The following is a 15,550-nucleotide window of genomic DNA, read 5'->3' on the forward strand; positions in this document are numbered from 1 at the left end:
CAGCAGCAGTTCAAAGTTTGGAATATTCCATATACAAAATGGACTACCTTGGGGATGGACCTAAGTTGAAACAAGATCTATTTATGATGTGTATGCACCTTATACACATACCTGAATGCAATTTTGTACAACATTTTAAAATAAGTTTTTGCATGAAAAAACTTCATGATGTGGAATATTCCTTTCATGGCTTCATGTTGGAACTCAAAAACTTTTGGATTTTCCCAGCCACTTGGAAAGTAGAGCTAGGAGGACTGAAGTTTAAGGCTAACCCAGGCAAAAAAAGTTATCGACACCCGATTTCTAAGAACCAATTAAGCATGGTGCATGCCTATAATCCTCACTACACGAGAAGCTGGGATAGAATAATTGCAGTCTGAGGCTGGCCTGGGCACAAAGCATGAGACACTGTCTGGAAAATAAAATTATAAGGCTGTGAGTGTGTCTCAAAGTGGTAGAATGCTTGCCTAGCAAGTAAAAGAAAGTTGGATTTTGGAGCATTTCAAATTACAGATGTTTTGGATTGTGGATGCTTAAAAGGGAACAGAATAAGATCAACAGTGCAGAGTAGAGTATTCAGAAAAGATCCACACAAAATACACACAAATGATTCCCAAAAAGGGTACAAAAGCAATTCAATGAAGCACAAAAAATGGCAGGAGCAACTGAAAATCCAGGCAGAAAAATAAACCTGACCCAAACCTTACACGTCATATAAGAAAACTAACCAAAAATGTATTGACTTAAGTAACACTACAAAACTTTTTGAAAAAAATACAGAAGAAAAATCTTCATGTTCTAGGGCTATGTAGAGTTCTTAGGACACTAAAACCATGATTCATGAAAGGAAAAACTGAAATGTGCCGATTGGTGCTGTTCTCTCCAGACTAGAGAAATCCACTGTCATTTATACACACCCTTAAAGTCAATCACAAATTCACCAGCACATGCACACCCTCACTCCTGTGTCCTCAGTTCTGTGTCTGAGAAGCCCCGAGGCCGAGGCAGGAGTTTGGCAGGTCAGTAAGGAAGGTTTTGATGAGGACAGTCAGGCAGAGAGAACCGTCAGTTACGAGTGGCAGGTGTAACTAAGAACACACCATGATTAACAAAACTAAATGGCTAAAGAATTTGTAAGAAAAATGAGTGTTTTGAGAAATTGGCTCAAAAGATACACTATTGGATCAAGTTTACAAGAACATTCAAAAACCAGTTGATAATGAACACTCAGATTTGAATCTTAGGAATAAAATAGAAGGGTAGACCTCAGAGGAATGCATATAAGTTAACAATCTGCTGAGTGTGGAGCAAGAAGTGGCAGAACAGCAGTCAGAAATACAGGATCAGATTGAGGTTTTGAGTTGCATGCCTAGGAAGTGTTTGTGACTTTCCAGACCCAAAGCAATGCATGACCCTACTCTCTTCCTGGAATCATCAAGGAAACCAGCAGCTCTTGATGGGTAAGAGAACAGAGGCACAGAGGATAAACGATGGCCCCCAGGTCCTCAGGCATATTCACAGCAAAGCATGGACAAGAACCATCTCTCCTTAGTGCTGTTGATCTCTGCAGCAAACTAATTTTGTTGTAACCTTTAGTTGGTTTGCTCCTTAAATCAAGATACCCAAATACCATGGGGCAAGAAGTGGTCTTTCTTTCCCTTGAAATGGAAATGAAATTGTCTTGAAATCCCAACCCTAGGAGTTTCTGTAGTCCACTGCCTTCTTAAGGATTTCTCCAAGTTTCTAAGCTATGAGATGTAGATAGCTGCTTTTGTTTCCAGCGTGCTACCTCTCCACACCACATGGCCATAGCCCATCACTCAAACTCAGTCACATTCCACAAAGCCATGTTATATTGGGCATTTCCTATCACTAGATGCGTCAACCTTTTTATTGGCAAGTTCCTCTGATGAGTTAGAGACCAAAGGTTGATCAACACATCAACTTTGTTCAACTGTCATTCATCCCTGGTATTCCTAGGATCTGATAGTGACTGCAGAGATCTTTTAGGTGTCCTGTTTTATTTACCAGAGAAGAAGCTGAAGGCCAGAAGATTTGCTCCAGGGAAACGAAAGTCAATTTAGTAGTAATCAAAAACAGGTTTTTTTTTTTTTTTTTGGAGGTTCTAGAGTTTGAACTTAGGGTCTTGTGTGCTCTACCACTTGAGCCAAGTCCCCAACCCTTTTTGCTTTAGTTGTTATCCACAGAGGGTCTCACACATTTTATCTCTGCCCGCCTTGGACTGTGATCCTCCTACCTATGCTTCCCACATAGCTGGGTGACAGGCATGTCACCACGCCAATGTTGCTGGGTTTTTTTGGGGGGGGAGCGGGGTTGCAGTACTGCAGAACTTGAGTCATGCTGCCCTCCCCAGCTCAGTCCTTAACTTGATTTTTAGGTAACATCTCACTAACATTTTTGCCTAGACTGGCACTGAACCACAATCCTAGTATCTCAGCCCCCAAGTAGCTGGGATTACAGATGTGAGCCACCATACCCGGCTCTACTGGGGCTAAAATTCTGCAGGGTCAGTTTCTACATTATGCCTATCCCATCTAGACTAGTGAATTAAAGCAACAAGCCTTATAAAGGAAAGATTAAGTAAATGGTAGTTACTAATACCAATATTCTCAAAATCCACCTGTCTACAAGGCATCAGTATAGTGCAAACTGTAGTGTACTCATGCAGACTTTAGTTGTTAAAGTGCAAACATCCACTTACTTGTTATTTTTTCTCCCAAATACATTAATGATGCCACCAACAGCACCCACGAAATATGGCTTCTATTTTGATTTATACTTGGGAGTATTTGTTAAGATTTTCACTCTACTATGCACCAGTTTCATGTTACAGATGTTCATAGAAAATAGGTGGACATGGAACAAGATAATTTTCCCACTATGAAACAAGAGTGTATTAGGGTTGTTCAGTAAAGAACAAAAAGGCAAATAATACTCCTGTAACTTCCCAAGTCCCTGAGCACAGTAAAGAAAACAAAATACAGATCACTGACTTAACAAATGGATGAGTTTATTAAGAAAAGGACAAGACAGGTGTTTACCCCAGTCAAACCATTCAGGAAAACAAAGCACACAGACTTTACTTTTACAATACTTTGGCTTAAAAATTATTCATAACATCAATGTCAAACCTGATGCTTGAAGAAACAAATATAACGTGTAAAATACAAACCATGAAAACACAAGCTTGCATAGATGAATGATGCAGATGCACAAGTGGCATTTAAGGAAGGCTTGAGCACTGGACAGTGCCTTAATGATGTTGACCTCCGCAGCCTCCCGAGACACACAGAAGTAACCAGCACCATGTTTCTCATCCTCTTCAATGAGGTTCTGAGCAAGAACAACTTGTGCAGTATGACGGTGCATTAAAATAGATTGCTTCCATCAGCCTAATTCAGATAGTTACATACATATCCACCAGTAGCCACCACCAATCACCTTTAAGGCATACACAAAGTGTCCCTCACAGTTTCACTTAATCTCTAGATAGGCATGTGGTTTGAGGTGGCCTGTTTTCTGTCCTCACACAAGCAACTATATTCCATCAAGGATCTGTTTAGCTCCATGAAATAGCTATATCAAAACTGCTTTTCTGTTGGGGGTTTGGCTATAAATTGATGAGCACGTGGGATATCATCTCATCTGTTTTATAAACATATCCACATTCCAAATATCAAAGGACACTTACCAAAGAATCTGGGTAAGTGGCTGGGCAGTGTATAGTCTCTCTCTCAAAAGATCACTTTTCCAAATTATAAGACAAATGACAGTATCACCTCAAGTTTCCTAAGTAACTGATTTATATGAGCAAACTCTTATACTTTTAATTTAGCACATTTTCAAAATATATGCTGTGCTGGGACAGACTCTTCTGAGGAGAAACCCCACATTACTGAGAATTCTCATCTTGAAACATCATTTTTATATGCTCTTAACTTACAGTATTTCATGAAATACTGGGTTGCCTATAAGAGGCAAGTGAAAAGTACAGCTATTTCTGACATAGGGCATTTGGCTTTCAGTTTATAGCAAGAGCTAAAGTAATAGCCTGTGGGCGATTCCGGAAACTAATCAGAACTATAAACATTCTGACACCAAAAATCCTCTCACCCACTTTAATAGCTAGAAACTATTTTAGCAATTATGATTATGAATTATGGAAATTCAGTGCAACAAAATGTGCCCTAAGTATCTAATGTGTCACAGTATATCTCAAGTTTCTTTTCTTCACTGTTCTCAATCCTTTCTCTTTCATGAAAGAAATGTTACTCAAACTCCGTCAATTCTTCTATTCTTTGTATTTTAACTTACCAATGAATGATAGGGCGCTAACTTACACAATTAATTCTGCCCTAATCTGAAATGCTGAAATCAGCAGTGCTGGCTCCCTCTGTTAAGAAAGTTACTAAAAAAAAAAAAGATAAGAAACGTTTTCTAGTTTGCTGAGAATATGCAAAAGAATATTAAATCTATTAGGAACATGTTATTAGGCAGTGTTCAGATATGTTTAAGGAAAAGAAAATGGCTTTTAGAGCCAGATATAAATCAACATGATTACTTGCATGATTGTGTTAGTTTGAGGCACTAAAAAGAACCTTTAAAAATCATTCTGGAATCTTCATTACTATAGCAAAAGTTTTCTTAGTTTATTTTCTCCTAAAAGTAATAAACAGAATGTTCTTCACATTTGAAAATTTCCATTTCAAGCAAATGAATATTGTCTGGTTTCTTTTTTTTTCTGTTAGTGGTAAATAATCATTTCAATACACAAAAATATTGTTGATATTCTTACAAACCAAAAATCTGAATGTCTTCACTGCACAACAGAATCTTTAGAAGTATTTCCTACACAGATACCATTAAAAAAAAAAAGGTCATTAAACTCTTAATTATTCAGAAACTTATCCCTGATATAAAGGATCTGGCCAGGAAATACACTTTTTCTACCAGTCTTTTTGGTCAAGCCTCTGCTATTCAGGGATCTGAGATGATGTATCTGTCAGTGTCACAGGTCAGCCACAACACAGTGAGAGGGAAGGTCAAAATTTAAGGAACAGGATACTCGGGGATCATCTGTGAATTTTACATCACTAGGTGTTGACTGTCATTCACATACAGCGATAGACTGACCTCAGACGGAATCAAATTAATTTAAGGCAAAACTGCTCATGGACCTTGCTGGCATAAAGTGGAGGGCTCATCAGAAGAGTGGCTCTGTACTATTGGCATTTTCCCAGTCTCCTTTAGCCTGCTTGAGTTCTCTAGAATTAGGCTTGAGTTGTTAGATGCCAGGATCAACACCAGCCTCTGGTTCTTCCCTTGAATAGTTTTACATATCACCATGGATGGAAGATTCCTCCACCAAGAATTTGCATAGCACTGTGCCCCAAGCAACATTAACAGGATAGTCTCTAGTTTGCTTCTCTCTGCCCATATAAGACATTATAGGCTAAGAAGAGATAAGTGTTCTTTCAACAGTAAGATAAGCAAATATGGCTTTAAAACTCAGGTACCAGCAGAGATGAGAAAATGGGACCATTTTCTAGAGCCATTTCTCTGACTATATAATGGACTTAGTACATAGCTTAAAAATCTTTTTCTTTTTTCTGAAATCACATTTTGATTCTTTGATTGTTTGTAAAAGGCTGTATCAGAATATAGCACAGTACGTACAGTGAAATCTACCTGAACAGTGCTCCCTTCTAACACTAATGCTCCCTCCCCAAAGGGAAAAGCTACTTTTACTTCAACCTCTATTTTATTCTCAGTAATTCTAGTTGTTTTCTCAGGATTCTCATTTCTTTATTAGGCTGAAGATGTTAGCCAATCATCAGAGTTATCTTGTAAGAAAATCATCATTGATAACAAATCTTGGCATTTCCAAAGTGGTTTTTATACAAAAGCAACATTCATTAAAAATCAAGGCCCAAAAATATTAACCACTTATGTGGCAAACTTAATTCACCATGTTATAGTAAGGTAATTCCAATTTGGCACAAGACAATTTTACAGAAGATATGACATTGCTAAAGAAAAATAATTATCAGCAAAAAGCTGTTTTTATTCTGACTTGTTTTAACTGTGAAGAGAAAAAGGAGAACTGTCAATAATGAATTTTTTCACCTAGTTCAGCTTCCAGCTAAAGTGAAGAAGAGAGATATGGGTTGGGTTTGGAATTTTCTAGAGAGTTCAGTGGGACATAAGGCCCAAGGTCACATATTTTGAAATATGGTAACCTAGATCCAAGTGGCCACCGCCATTCTAAAAAGGTTTTCCCATAAGAATAACTATTATCATTTCTCTAGGACAAAAAAAAAAAAAAACCCACAGGTTTTTTTTTTTGATGTTGTTTAGATTTGGTTTTTGTTTTGATTTTGTAATACATTGGAATGCTGCAGATTGCTGTAAAGTCACCTGAGAAACAGTACTTCAATGGTATATTAAATCACTTTCAAAAAAAGGTCAATGTTCTTTTTGATGGTATGAATCAATGTTCACTCTCTCAAGAAAACAATTATACCTAACAGTAGCTTGTATAGTAGAATCATTTTTTTTTTCAAGTCAGAACATTTGACTCTCATCTGACCTCTCCTCTAGGCAATGGTTTATAGAACATTAGGTAGGAGAGAGAGTGTACATGTCAAACAGTTTTAAGATAAAGCTCCTTACATTTGGTGCTCATTCAGCAACACTGGTGTTAGAGGGGCCTGGCCTCCAGAGAAGAGCAATTCAGAAACAGAAAGAATTATCAAGGCCATAGGTAATTAGTTTATACCACAACATACAGCATAATACATTGTGGGCCTAAAAATTAAATTTCATGTGTTCCAGCAGAAGTAGGAAAAAAATAAATGTTTCCACGTTTATATAAAAATGACAGAGAAGAAAACAGTAACAGTGGCAGTTCATTACAACACAACTGTGCCCATCATTTCAAAGATGATTACTACATTGTTTGCACGAGAAAGAATAGATTTCTATTTCATTATCCATAGGTAAATAATTACTGAAACTCTTACAAAAATGTTTGCTTTACAAAAAATAAAATAAAATAAAGTATTTTAAAATTCTAATTTGTTAAAAACCTAAAAAAATTTAACAGATCTTCAATACTGATGCTGAATTGGCTGTCACAAGGGCAATGCTACCTTTTGGTGGTTCACCAAGACAGCTGAAATACTAGCATTCTGGTTATGGTAAGTGGTCTGACTTTGGTTTTTTTTGTTTTTTTGTTTTTTTTGTCTGAAGTATGTCCAGTCCAGTTAACATTTTACAATAATAAATATGACTGAATGAAATACATGGGAAGCAAAAGAAATGTACAGTTTTAAAAAGGAAAACTGATCATTTTATGATATAGAAAAATAAACATTTATAAAGTAAAAATATTGCAAATGATGTTGTCCATTTCCTATCAAGTAAAAATGCAACTGTACTTTTTCTTTAAAGTTACCATAAAACAAAAAAATTAAAAACATGAAGTAAAATCACAGGGCAGATAAAGAAAAATATAGCATTACTCTTAAGTTCACCAAGGCTACACTTTAGATATTCAAATCACTATGTGGAATTTGACTTAAGGCTACTATTTCCATTTTGCTTTCCTTTCCCAAATGAAGATTTTTCCATATTCATTTCATCACAACTCTTCAAAGCCCTGTTTTTTTCTTCTTCCTCTATTTTCCCAAAATGACCACACCCCTTTCTTTCCAAATTACCATTTGTTGAAAACTTAATTCTCAGGTGCCTTTTACTTAAGTTCCTATTACATAAAACTTTCTGAAACCAAAGAGCTTTCTCAAAACAAGAGATACAAAACCATTCTGAGAATCTGTTTGAAATAGCTTCCCTGAATACTGCCCAACTTTAAGACTATCTGCAAAGATAAGGCAAATAGAAGGCAGTTCCCAGTAAAGGCAAAAATGATTAACAACTTACTTTCTAGATACCTATGTATTTCTTAAATAAACAGCATATTGAAATGTCAAGAATGCTAGTTCATAGAGTGATAAACAATAGCAAGCCAAGCTGAAGGAATGTATTACATGTACTTTGATTGCCATTTATGTTAACTAAGTAGCATAGGCAAATAAACATTTTATGAGTGAACAGCTACACAAAGCCTCTGAATTTTTTGAAGGAGGGACTTAAAGTTTGTGTAAAAAGAAATACAATGCCCACTAATAAGTATGTAGAAGCAAATACTCAGAGAAAGAGTATTTGTATAAAATTCAACTTGCATTTTGAATTAATCTAATCATGGACAGTTACACAAAACATAATTGAGAGCTTGCCAACAAATACTACTGTCTTTTAAGCAAGACAGAACCTTCACTCTACAGCCAGAGACTGACAGTATCATCTCATAGAAATGATCTTCCAATTCCATTTTCCTTAGCTCTACAAATAAATGTAAAGGTTCTTAGTTTTAGCTGATTTTATACAGACCTGAGTTAAAACTTTAAAGAATTAAGTTCGGCCAATAAATACTAATAAGTGGCCAATTGCCTGGAGTTTTCTAAAAGCCTTGCTATTGAGCAAAGATGAGCACAGTGTTAAATAATGATTTCTAGGTTGATTTTCCCAGGAGGGCTTATAAGATATGCAAGACCTCTACTAAGTCTATGTGTTCAGAATAACATTTTAACTGCTCCAAGTGTTCCTTTTGTTTTTTTAAATATTTTATGGTTGTGACTTTTTTATTTTCCTGAAGAAAATCAAAAGCAAATGCTTGTCCTTCCAAACATCATACACTAATGCACCAAAAAGTCATTTCTTATATTCTTTTATTCTGTATTGCTTCCAAATGTTATGTTTTACTTTGATTATTCATCTTCATGCAATTCTAACTGCTAACTAAAGCCTAGTTCCTAGATACCAATACTCTATACCTCATAAAATAACATTTTTTTGGAGATCTTAGATATTATATCCCAGGAAGTGTATGTAGCCTGAGGTGGCCAATATTCAGAAGCTACATTTTTTTATACTGCCCAAGTGATCGGGAATAGCCAAAACATGTGAAATGAACTGAAATTATTTATAGTCAGAAAACACTAGAGAATAAATCCCAGAAATGCAAACATAGGAAAACAAAACAAATGTGCGATGCTTTCTGTATCATTCAGTAATATTTGCTACAGCAAGTCCATTTTCAAGGCAGATTCCTAGGTTTTTTAATGCTTGTAATGGAAACCTGGGAGAGGAGAAAAAAAAAGAAAAACAATTAGGGAAAAATCTCTGAATCTAAAGTTTTTCCCTGACCAAGCAAAATAATTTATCTTTGCTTCTATTTCTAGTGGTTCCTCCTTGTGTCTGACTATAAAATATTTATATACATCAATATTATGCATCAAATGTATGACACTGAGAAATTGTCCCCTCCCAAAATGATGCATGCATCATTGTGATGAGAGGGTTATTTTGATGAAGATATTTATAATGACTAACAAATTCCACTTTTAAATTATGTCTTTTGTCTTATTCTGGACACTGACTGAATGTCAGAATGGGAAATAGAAGCTTTTAAAAAACTCAAATGTCCGATAATTCTTTCCCAGAGACTCTGATTTAACTAGGAATAAATGTCAGTGCCCAATGATATTTTTTAACGACAGCAAAAAAAGTTATTTAAATCAATTTGTGAAAAACCACCATTAGCTATGGAATATGGTAATCAAACTATCATCTAAGAAATTCTCAAAAATATAACAAAGTCAATCAGTAAGAACTTATGTTTTAAGTTTATATTTATTTATGTTTATAAACTTATTTCTGTTTATAAAATCTACTGCAATCCTCAAACTTCTTTCATATATTTTATTTTACATGATCTTGACAGCTCTGGATTAAATATTTAGACTAGTACTATTTTGCAGATGAGAAAATTAAAATAAAAAACTACATTTTTATGTAATTTTACAACTCTCACAAAGGTACACATAAATGAATGATATTCTTGGAAAGTATTTACCCAACTATTCCTTCCATTTTCAAAAATTAGTCCAATTTAGACATCCGTATTATTTCCTCACTTTCTTTATGCCATATTTCTTCTGCACAAAAGTTTTATGTGGTATGTACATGTGCATATTTTAAATCTAATCCATGCAGTCACGGGCAGATGGAAAACAAGTGCCAAAAAAGGTCAAGTACATTTTAATCAAAACACTTGGAGCTGAACTGTTTCAGTTTTCAAGGTTTTTCAGATTTTAGAATATCTGTATAGACAACAGTTGAGCATCCCAATCCAAAAATCTGAAATCTGAAATGATCCAAAAAATCTGAAACATTTTGAGCAGTAAGTTAGCATTCAAGTGTTTCAGATTTTAGATTTTCTGACTACAAATGCTCAACTTGTACAGAAAAAACAGTCCAACAGATCTAAATGGGAGTCATAATCATCTGGTGAGAGTCCTAAGCTTTCTCTGGAGGAGAATGCAAATACATAAAAATCTTTCATTCAATTTAGGGTGCTTTGTTTTTCATTTTTTGTCTTTTGTGACTTTTAATAAAGAAAGAGCAATATAGTGATCTGAGAGGAAGATAACTTATTTTTCTGCTTCAGTAATCAGAAGACAGTATTTGACTTTCTATCATAACATGAGGCTTTTATAAATAAAGAGCTGAAACTTGGCCACACATATTCTTCTTACCTTTATGAGAGGACTCTGATTTTGAGAAATGACGTGTGGAACTATGCTGGTTTGTAAAATGAGTGTGATCCAGATCCTCAGCTTCTATCATGGAAGGTGGTGGTGGCCTAAAGGAAAGTCAGAATTAAAAGAGTTATCTAAAGGAATGGTTACTTCAATTCTACCTCTGACAGGATTACATAGTAAAAATATTTTCTGTAGAAATGAAAAGCCAAAATGCTTTAGAATTCTCTTTAGTTCCTGGGCAGTTACATGACTTTGAAGAAATTATTTTCTGCTATTGTTCCTTATTTGCTTGTTTCTGTTTGGTTTTTTATAGTACTGGGGTTTGAACTCAGGACCTCAGGCTTGCTAGGCAGATACTCTACTGCTTGAGACATGCCCCTAGCCCTTGTTCTTGTATTTTGATGCTATAATTCAATCAAAACAAACATTTTCTCAGCACTTCATACGCCTCCAACATTGTGCGAGAGAAAGAATGATTAGTGAAGTATGACTACATTTTTAAAAAGAAATTTACTTTGTTTTGGTAGAAATGAAAAAGGAAGAGGAAGAAATGAAAGAAGAAAAGAAATTTATGAAGGTAAGGAAAAAAAGAAATGAAAGGAGTCAGGAAGGATGAGATATATCTGTGAGGATAGAGGGAAGGAGGAAATTGAGAAAATTTCACAGGCAAAGTTCCTTTATCCACTAGGTGGCAAAGTAGGTCTCAAGCATTTGCAGCTTTCTATGTAATACAATGGCAACTTTTAAAGCTAGGAAATTTCCATTACTTTCAGGTTTTATTATTTTAACTACTTAAATAAAGATTTCTGTAAATATTTGTTATAGATAAAGATGACCAAAACCTCTCATTCTTTGTTTTGTTTTCCAAAGATGTACTCTGTTTTTGCACTAAGGCATAGAACCAGGAGAGGTTAATATTTTTTAAATATATAACCATACTGTAGGATGTTTTGTTTGAATATAAGGCATAAGTTTTTTGAGTTTTTTTTTAAAGTTAAAGTCAGCTTGGTACAATGGGCTCTGTAATATAAAAATCAACCCAAGTATGTTCAAATTTCTTGCCCTATCTCCAGCTATTGCTGTCACTAGGTTTTCTTCCAGGTTTTTGTTGACATAGAAGAGTTCAACAAGGGATGTAAACTTGTGCACACAGTGAGGACTGCATTTGCTATGAGTTCTACATAGATAATCTCAATGAGTTCTCAGTGCAAGTCTGTATGGTAGCTAGCATGCACATATTTTAGAGACAGGTTAGATGAGATGTTAAATGATTGGTTCAAGTCCATACAGTTGTCAAGTATAGAACCACAGCTTGAGTCAAAACCAGTACTCTGTACCACTACAGAGCTACATAGGTGGGTGTTTTTAGCAGCAGCAGCAGCAATAGCAGTGGCTATGTCTGCACACAAGAATATATGTGTATGTAAATATATGTATGTAACTATATTTTCACATGCATACATTCATATGTATCTAAGTCTTAAACTTTCAAATACCACTTGAAAATTTATTTCATAAGATATCCATACTTTTATATTTTCATTCCTGTACTACAACCATATAATTAACGTGACCATAGTGCCTCTCATTTAAAAATTTTAGAAAATAAATGAGTAACGTTTTTCATTCATTGTTTGTAACATTTCTAACACCTTAAAAAAGTACCGTACCATAAGACCGGGTAGAAAAAACTGAGAAAAAGCAATCTGACTCCAGGAGTTGGCTTCACAAACTTGGTTTAAAAAGTGACTCAGGCCCAAAAGAGGGCTGGTAATCTTCGTTGGCAATCTATTCTTTACTTTTTCATTAACCTCACTAGGTGACCCAGACATCAGAAAGACAAAAGTATGGATGCCAACAGTCCTCTGTGGTCTGCATGGAAGTATAAACAAATCACTCTAAAAACCAGACAGTCCTCAGTTCTCTTAGTGAGCTATTCTACTCAGTTGGGTTACAGAGGACAAATCCTGACTTCCTGCTCCCACGGCTGCTTCCAAGTTATTTAGTTGCAAAGGAGATGGTTGTTGAACAGTTAAGAGTATAGCTAAAATTGGAGAATTCTTTTTTTGGTTTTTTGTTGTTGTCATTTTTTTTTGTCATTGTTTTTTGGTGGTACTGGGGGTTGAACACAGAGCTTTACTGCTAGGCAGGCACTCTACCACTTAAGTCTCACCTCAACCCCTTTTTGCTTATAGTTACTTTTCAGATAGGATCTCCTGTTTTTGCCCATATAGGCCTGGATCACCATCCTATTTATGGCTCCCACGTAACTGAAACTCAGGCACACAACACAACACCCAGCTTTATTGCTGGAGATGGGGTCTTGCTAACTTCTCCCCTCGCCAGGCTGGCCTCTAATGGTGATCTTCTCAATCACAGCCCTCAGTCTCCCAAATAAGTACAAGCTTGCACCATCATAACCAGTTAGCTAAAATACTTTGGATCTTGGGTTATAACTTTTTCCAATTACAAAGAGTTAGAATTAATTCAGATTACTAAATGGTAATCTATTTCTTTAGACAGAAAAGTCTTGTAATGGAAAAGTAATTGGAATTTAGACAATGGATGTTACAAGCTCTACATGAGGATTTTCTTCTTTCTACATCTATTGCTCCTGCTGCAATACTACTACATCACTCTTACTGCATCATAACTGCAGAAGTCCATGCCTGTCAGTCCTTGAAGCTAACTCTTTCTGTACAAGTAGCTAACTAAACTTTCCCACCATGATTAAATGTAAAGAAGGAAATCCCAAATTCTCACCAGAAAACTGCAATTACATTTTAGTTGATCAAGGTATTTCTGTATCCAAGACTGATTTAAGTTCTACTAGCCAATGTCACTTTTTGCTAATTTTATAACAGCCACTTTTAATACAGGATCATTTGATTCATTCTTTCAATATTCTCAAAATTTACAGAGTACCTATTTACATTCTGGAAATTTACTTTCAACTTTAAAAAGCCTTCTTAAGTAGCCATCCACTTTGCTCTATCACATCTGCTGTCAAAGTTATCAGCGTTCTAAAGAAGCCAAGGACATTGAAGACTGCAAAATAACCCTAAAAATTATTGGAATTCACTTGATTAAGAAAAGATTAATAATCAGTCATATTTACCTACTGGGAACAGATTAGCTGCTATTATTTCATTTGGATTTGGTGGGGATGCATAAAACTATGTAATCCTAGTATGTGCTTAAAAATGTTTGGTATGTACTTAGCCAGAAGTTGCAAGATAAAAGACTGTATATAATTAGACAGACTATGCTACTATTGTCCTTAGAGCAAAACAACCCTGGTAAAATTTGCTGAAGTATATTTACCTTTTAAAAGCACAAGAGTTTAAAAATAGAGGATGGCTTTTTAAGAGACACTAAATATACTCACTTAAAAGGAAGCAAGTCTAGCAGTTGTAGCATGGGCAATAAGTGACAATGACAGTGTATGTTTTTCAGTATAATAAAACTTTATGTTTAATAATTTTAATAAATATTAATAATCAGAACCAAAAACCAAGATTTTAATAATTCAGAGTTTTCAGAATAATAGATTCAGTGTTACTTTTCTTTTTCATTTAAATTAATTTTTAATGGATACATGGAAACGTAACAATTGTCTATAGTAACAAGGTAACATGATGTTTTGGTGTATGTATATGGTACATAATATTTACATCAGATTAAACATATTTATCTCAAGTATTTATCATTTCTTTATATGGTGAAAGCTCACAATATACTTCCTTCTGGCCACCTTGCCCCATTCCTCCTTCTCGCCTACTCCGCCTAGCCATCTTTCTGTATTTAATATTTTCTCTTCATAGTTCACCCACATATTCTTCTGAAAGGAAATAAAAAGCAATAAACAAAGAGTTTGCTTCCCCAGACTTAAGTGCTGACAACCAGAGGTGTAAAGACAACAGTTACTCCTTAAACTATGACTCAAGACTGTCTGTGAGAAGTCAGGAAGTACACAACTACTTGTTCTAGTGGGATGCAGTGTCTACAATGACTCAAATAATTGTCTAGAACCTTGAGACTCAGATGCAGAGAAAAGAATTGCCTCCTCCCTCCCAAAAAAGAAGCACATCCTTCCTTGTACATCCCAGATTCTGTAAAAAGTCACCTGACTTATGCAACTCAATTTAAGACAGTTTAAAAATAACCCTGTCGCACATAATACCACCTCAAAATTGAAGATCCTCTCCAGAGAACAGTCTTCTCAGGGAACTGACATATCCTTATTCACCTTGAAGTCAACTTCCTCATTCTCCTTTTCAGGTATCATCTTACCTTGCTGGCCTGTCATTCTTACAACGGTGAGCTTCATCACTCTCCTTTGACTTTGAGTGTATTGATTTAGTTGCTTTTGACTATGGACAGAAAAACAAACACGCAAATTCACACACACACAAGAAAGATCAGAAATTATGTATCCGTATGTCAAGCTTTCCTTTAGGAATTTTAGGTTACATTTAGTTAAGCAACATAACGTATTTTTATGTGCAACCACTTAGGTTAAAAAATTATAAGCATAAGGGTATGATGAAGGCTATGAGTACACCCAGATGAAGTCACTACACACACAATGAACATGCTTCCCCACAGAGGTATGCTTGGCTACAGATCATTAACGTAACAGCAGCGCAACTGGTAAGAACTGAGGATACAGAGTCAATGCAATCTAGTTTTGGGCTTTCACAGTTTCTTCTGTACATCCGACTTAGGACTCGCGCTTTTCCAGCCAAGCTATTAAGTCCCATGCGAGTCAACTTTTCCAGAAAAGGAACTGTGCTAGCATCAGTTATAGAGCCTAGAAATCATAGGAGTCATAATTCTTGCTAGAAATGTGGCCATCGTCCTAT

General features: G+C 35.4%; 1 protein-coding gene across 4 annotated transcripts in view; it reads right to left on the reverse strand.

Moving 5' to 3' along the window:
• Positions 1 to 4,645: 4,645 nt before the first annotated feature.
• The window catches only part of Ccdc50 (coiled-coil domain containing 50), a 63,686-nt gene continuing 52,781 nt past the window's right edge, over positions 4,646 to 15,550 (reverse strand). For all 4 annotated transcript variants that reach the window (XM_020174044.2, XM_020174045.2, XM_074073520.1 and 1 more), the window contains 3 exons: positions 14,979 to 15,058; positions 10,680 to 10,786; positions 4,646 to 9,220 (listed from right to left, as the gene is read on the reverse strand). In XM_020174044.2, the coding sequence (XP_020029633.1) occupies positions 9,201 to 9,220; positions 10,680 to 10,786; positions 14,979 to 15,058 (207 nt within the window). In that variant the 3' untranslated portion in view covers positions 4,646 to 9,200. The remainder of the gene's footprint in view (positions 9,221 to 10,679; positions 10,787 to 14,978; positions 15,059 to 15,550) is intronic.

Source organism: Castor canadensis, chromosome 5 (genome assembly GCF_047511655.1).
Source record: "Castor canadensis chromosome 5, mCasCan1.hap1v2, whole genome shotgun sequence".
NCBI lineage: Eukaryota > Metazoa > Chordata > Mammalia > Rodentia > Castoridae > Castor > Castor canadensis.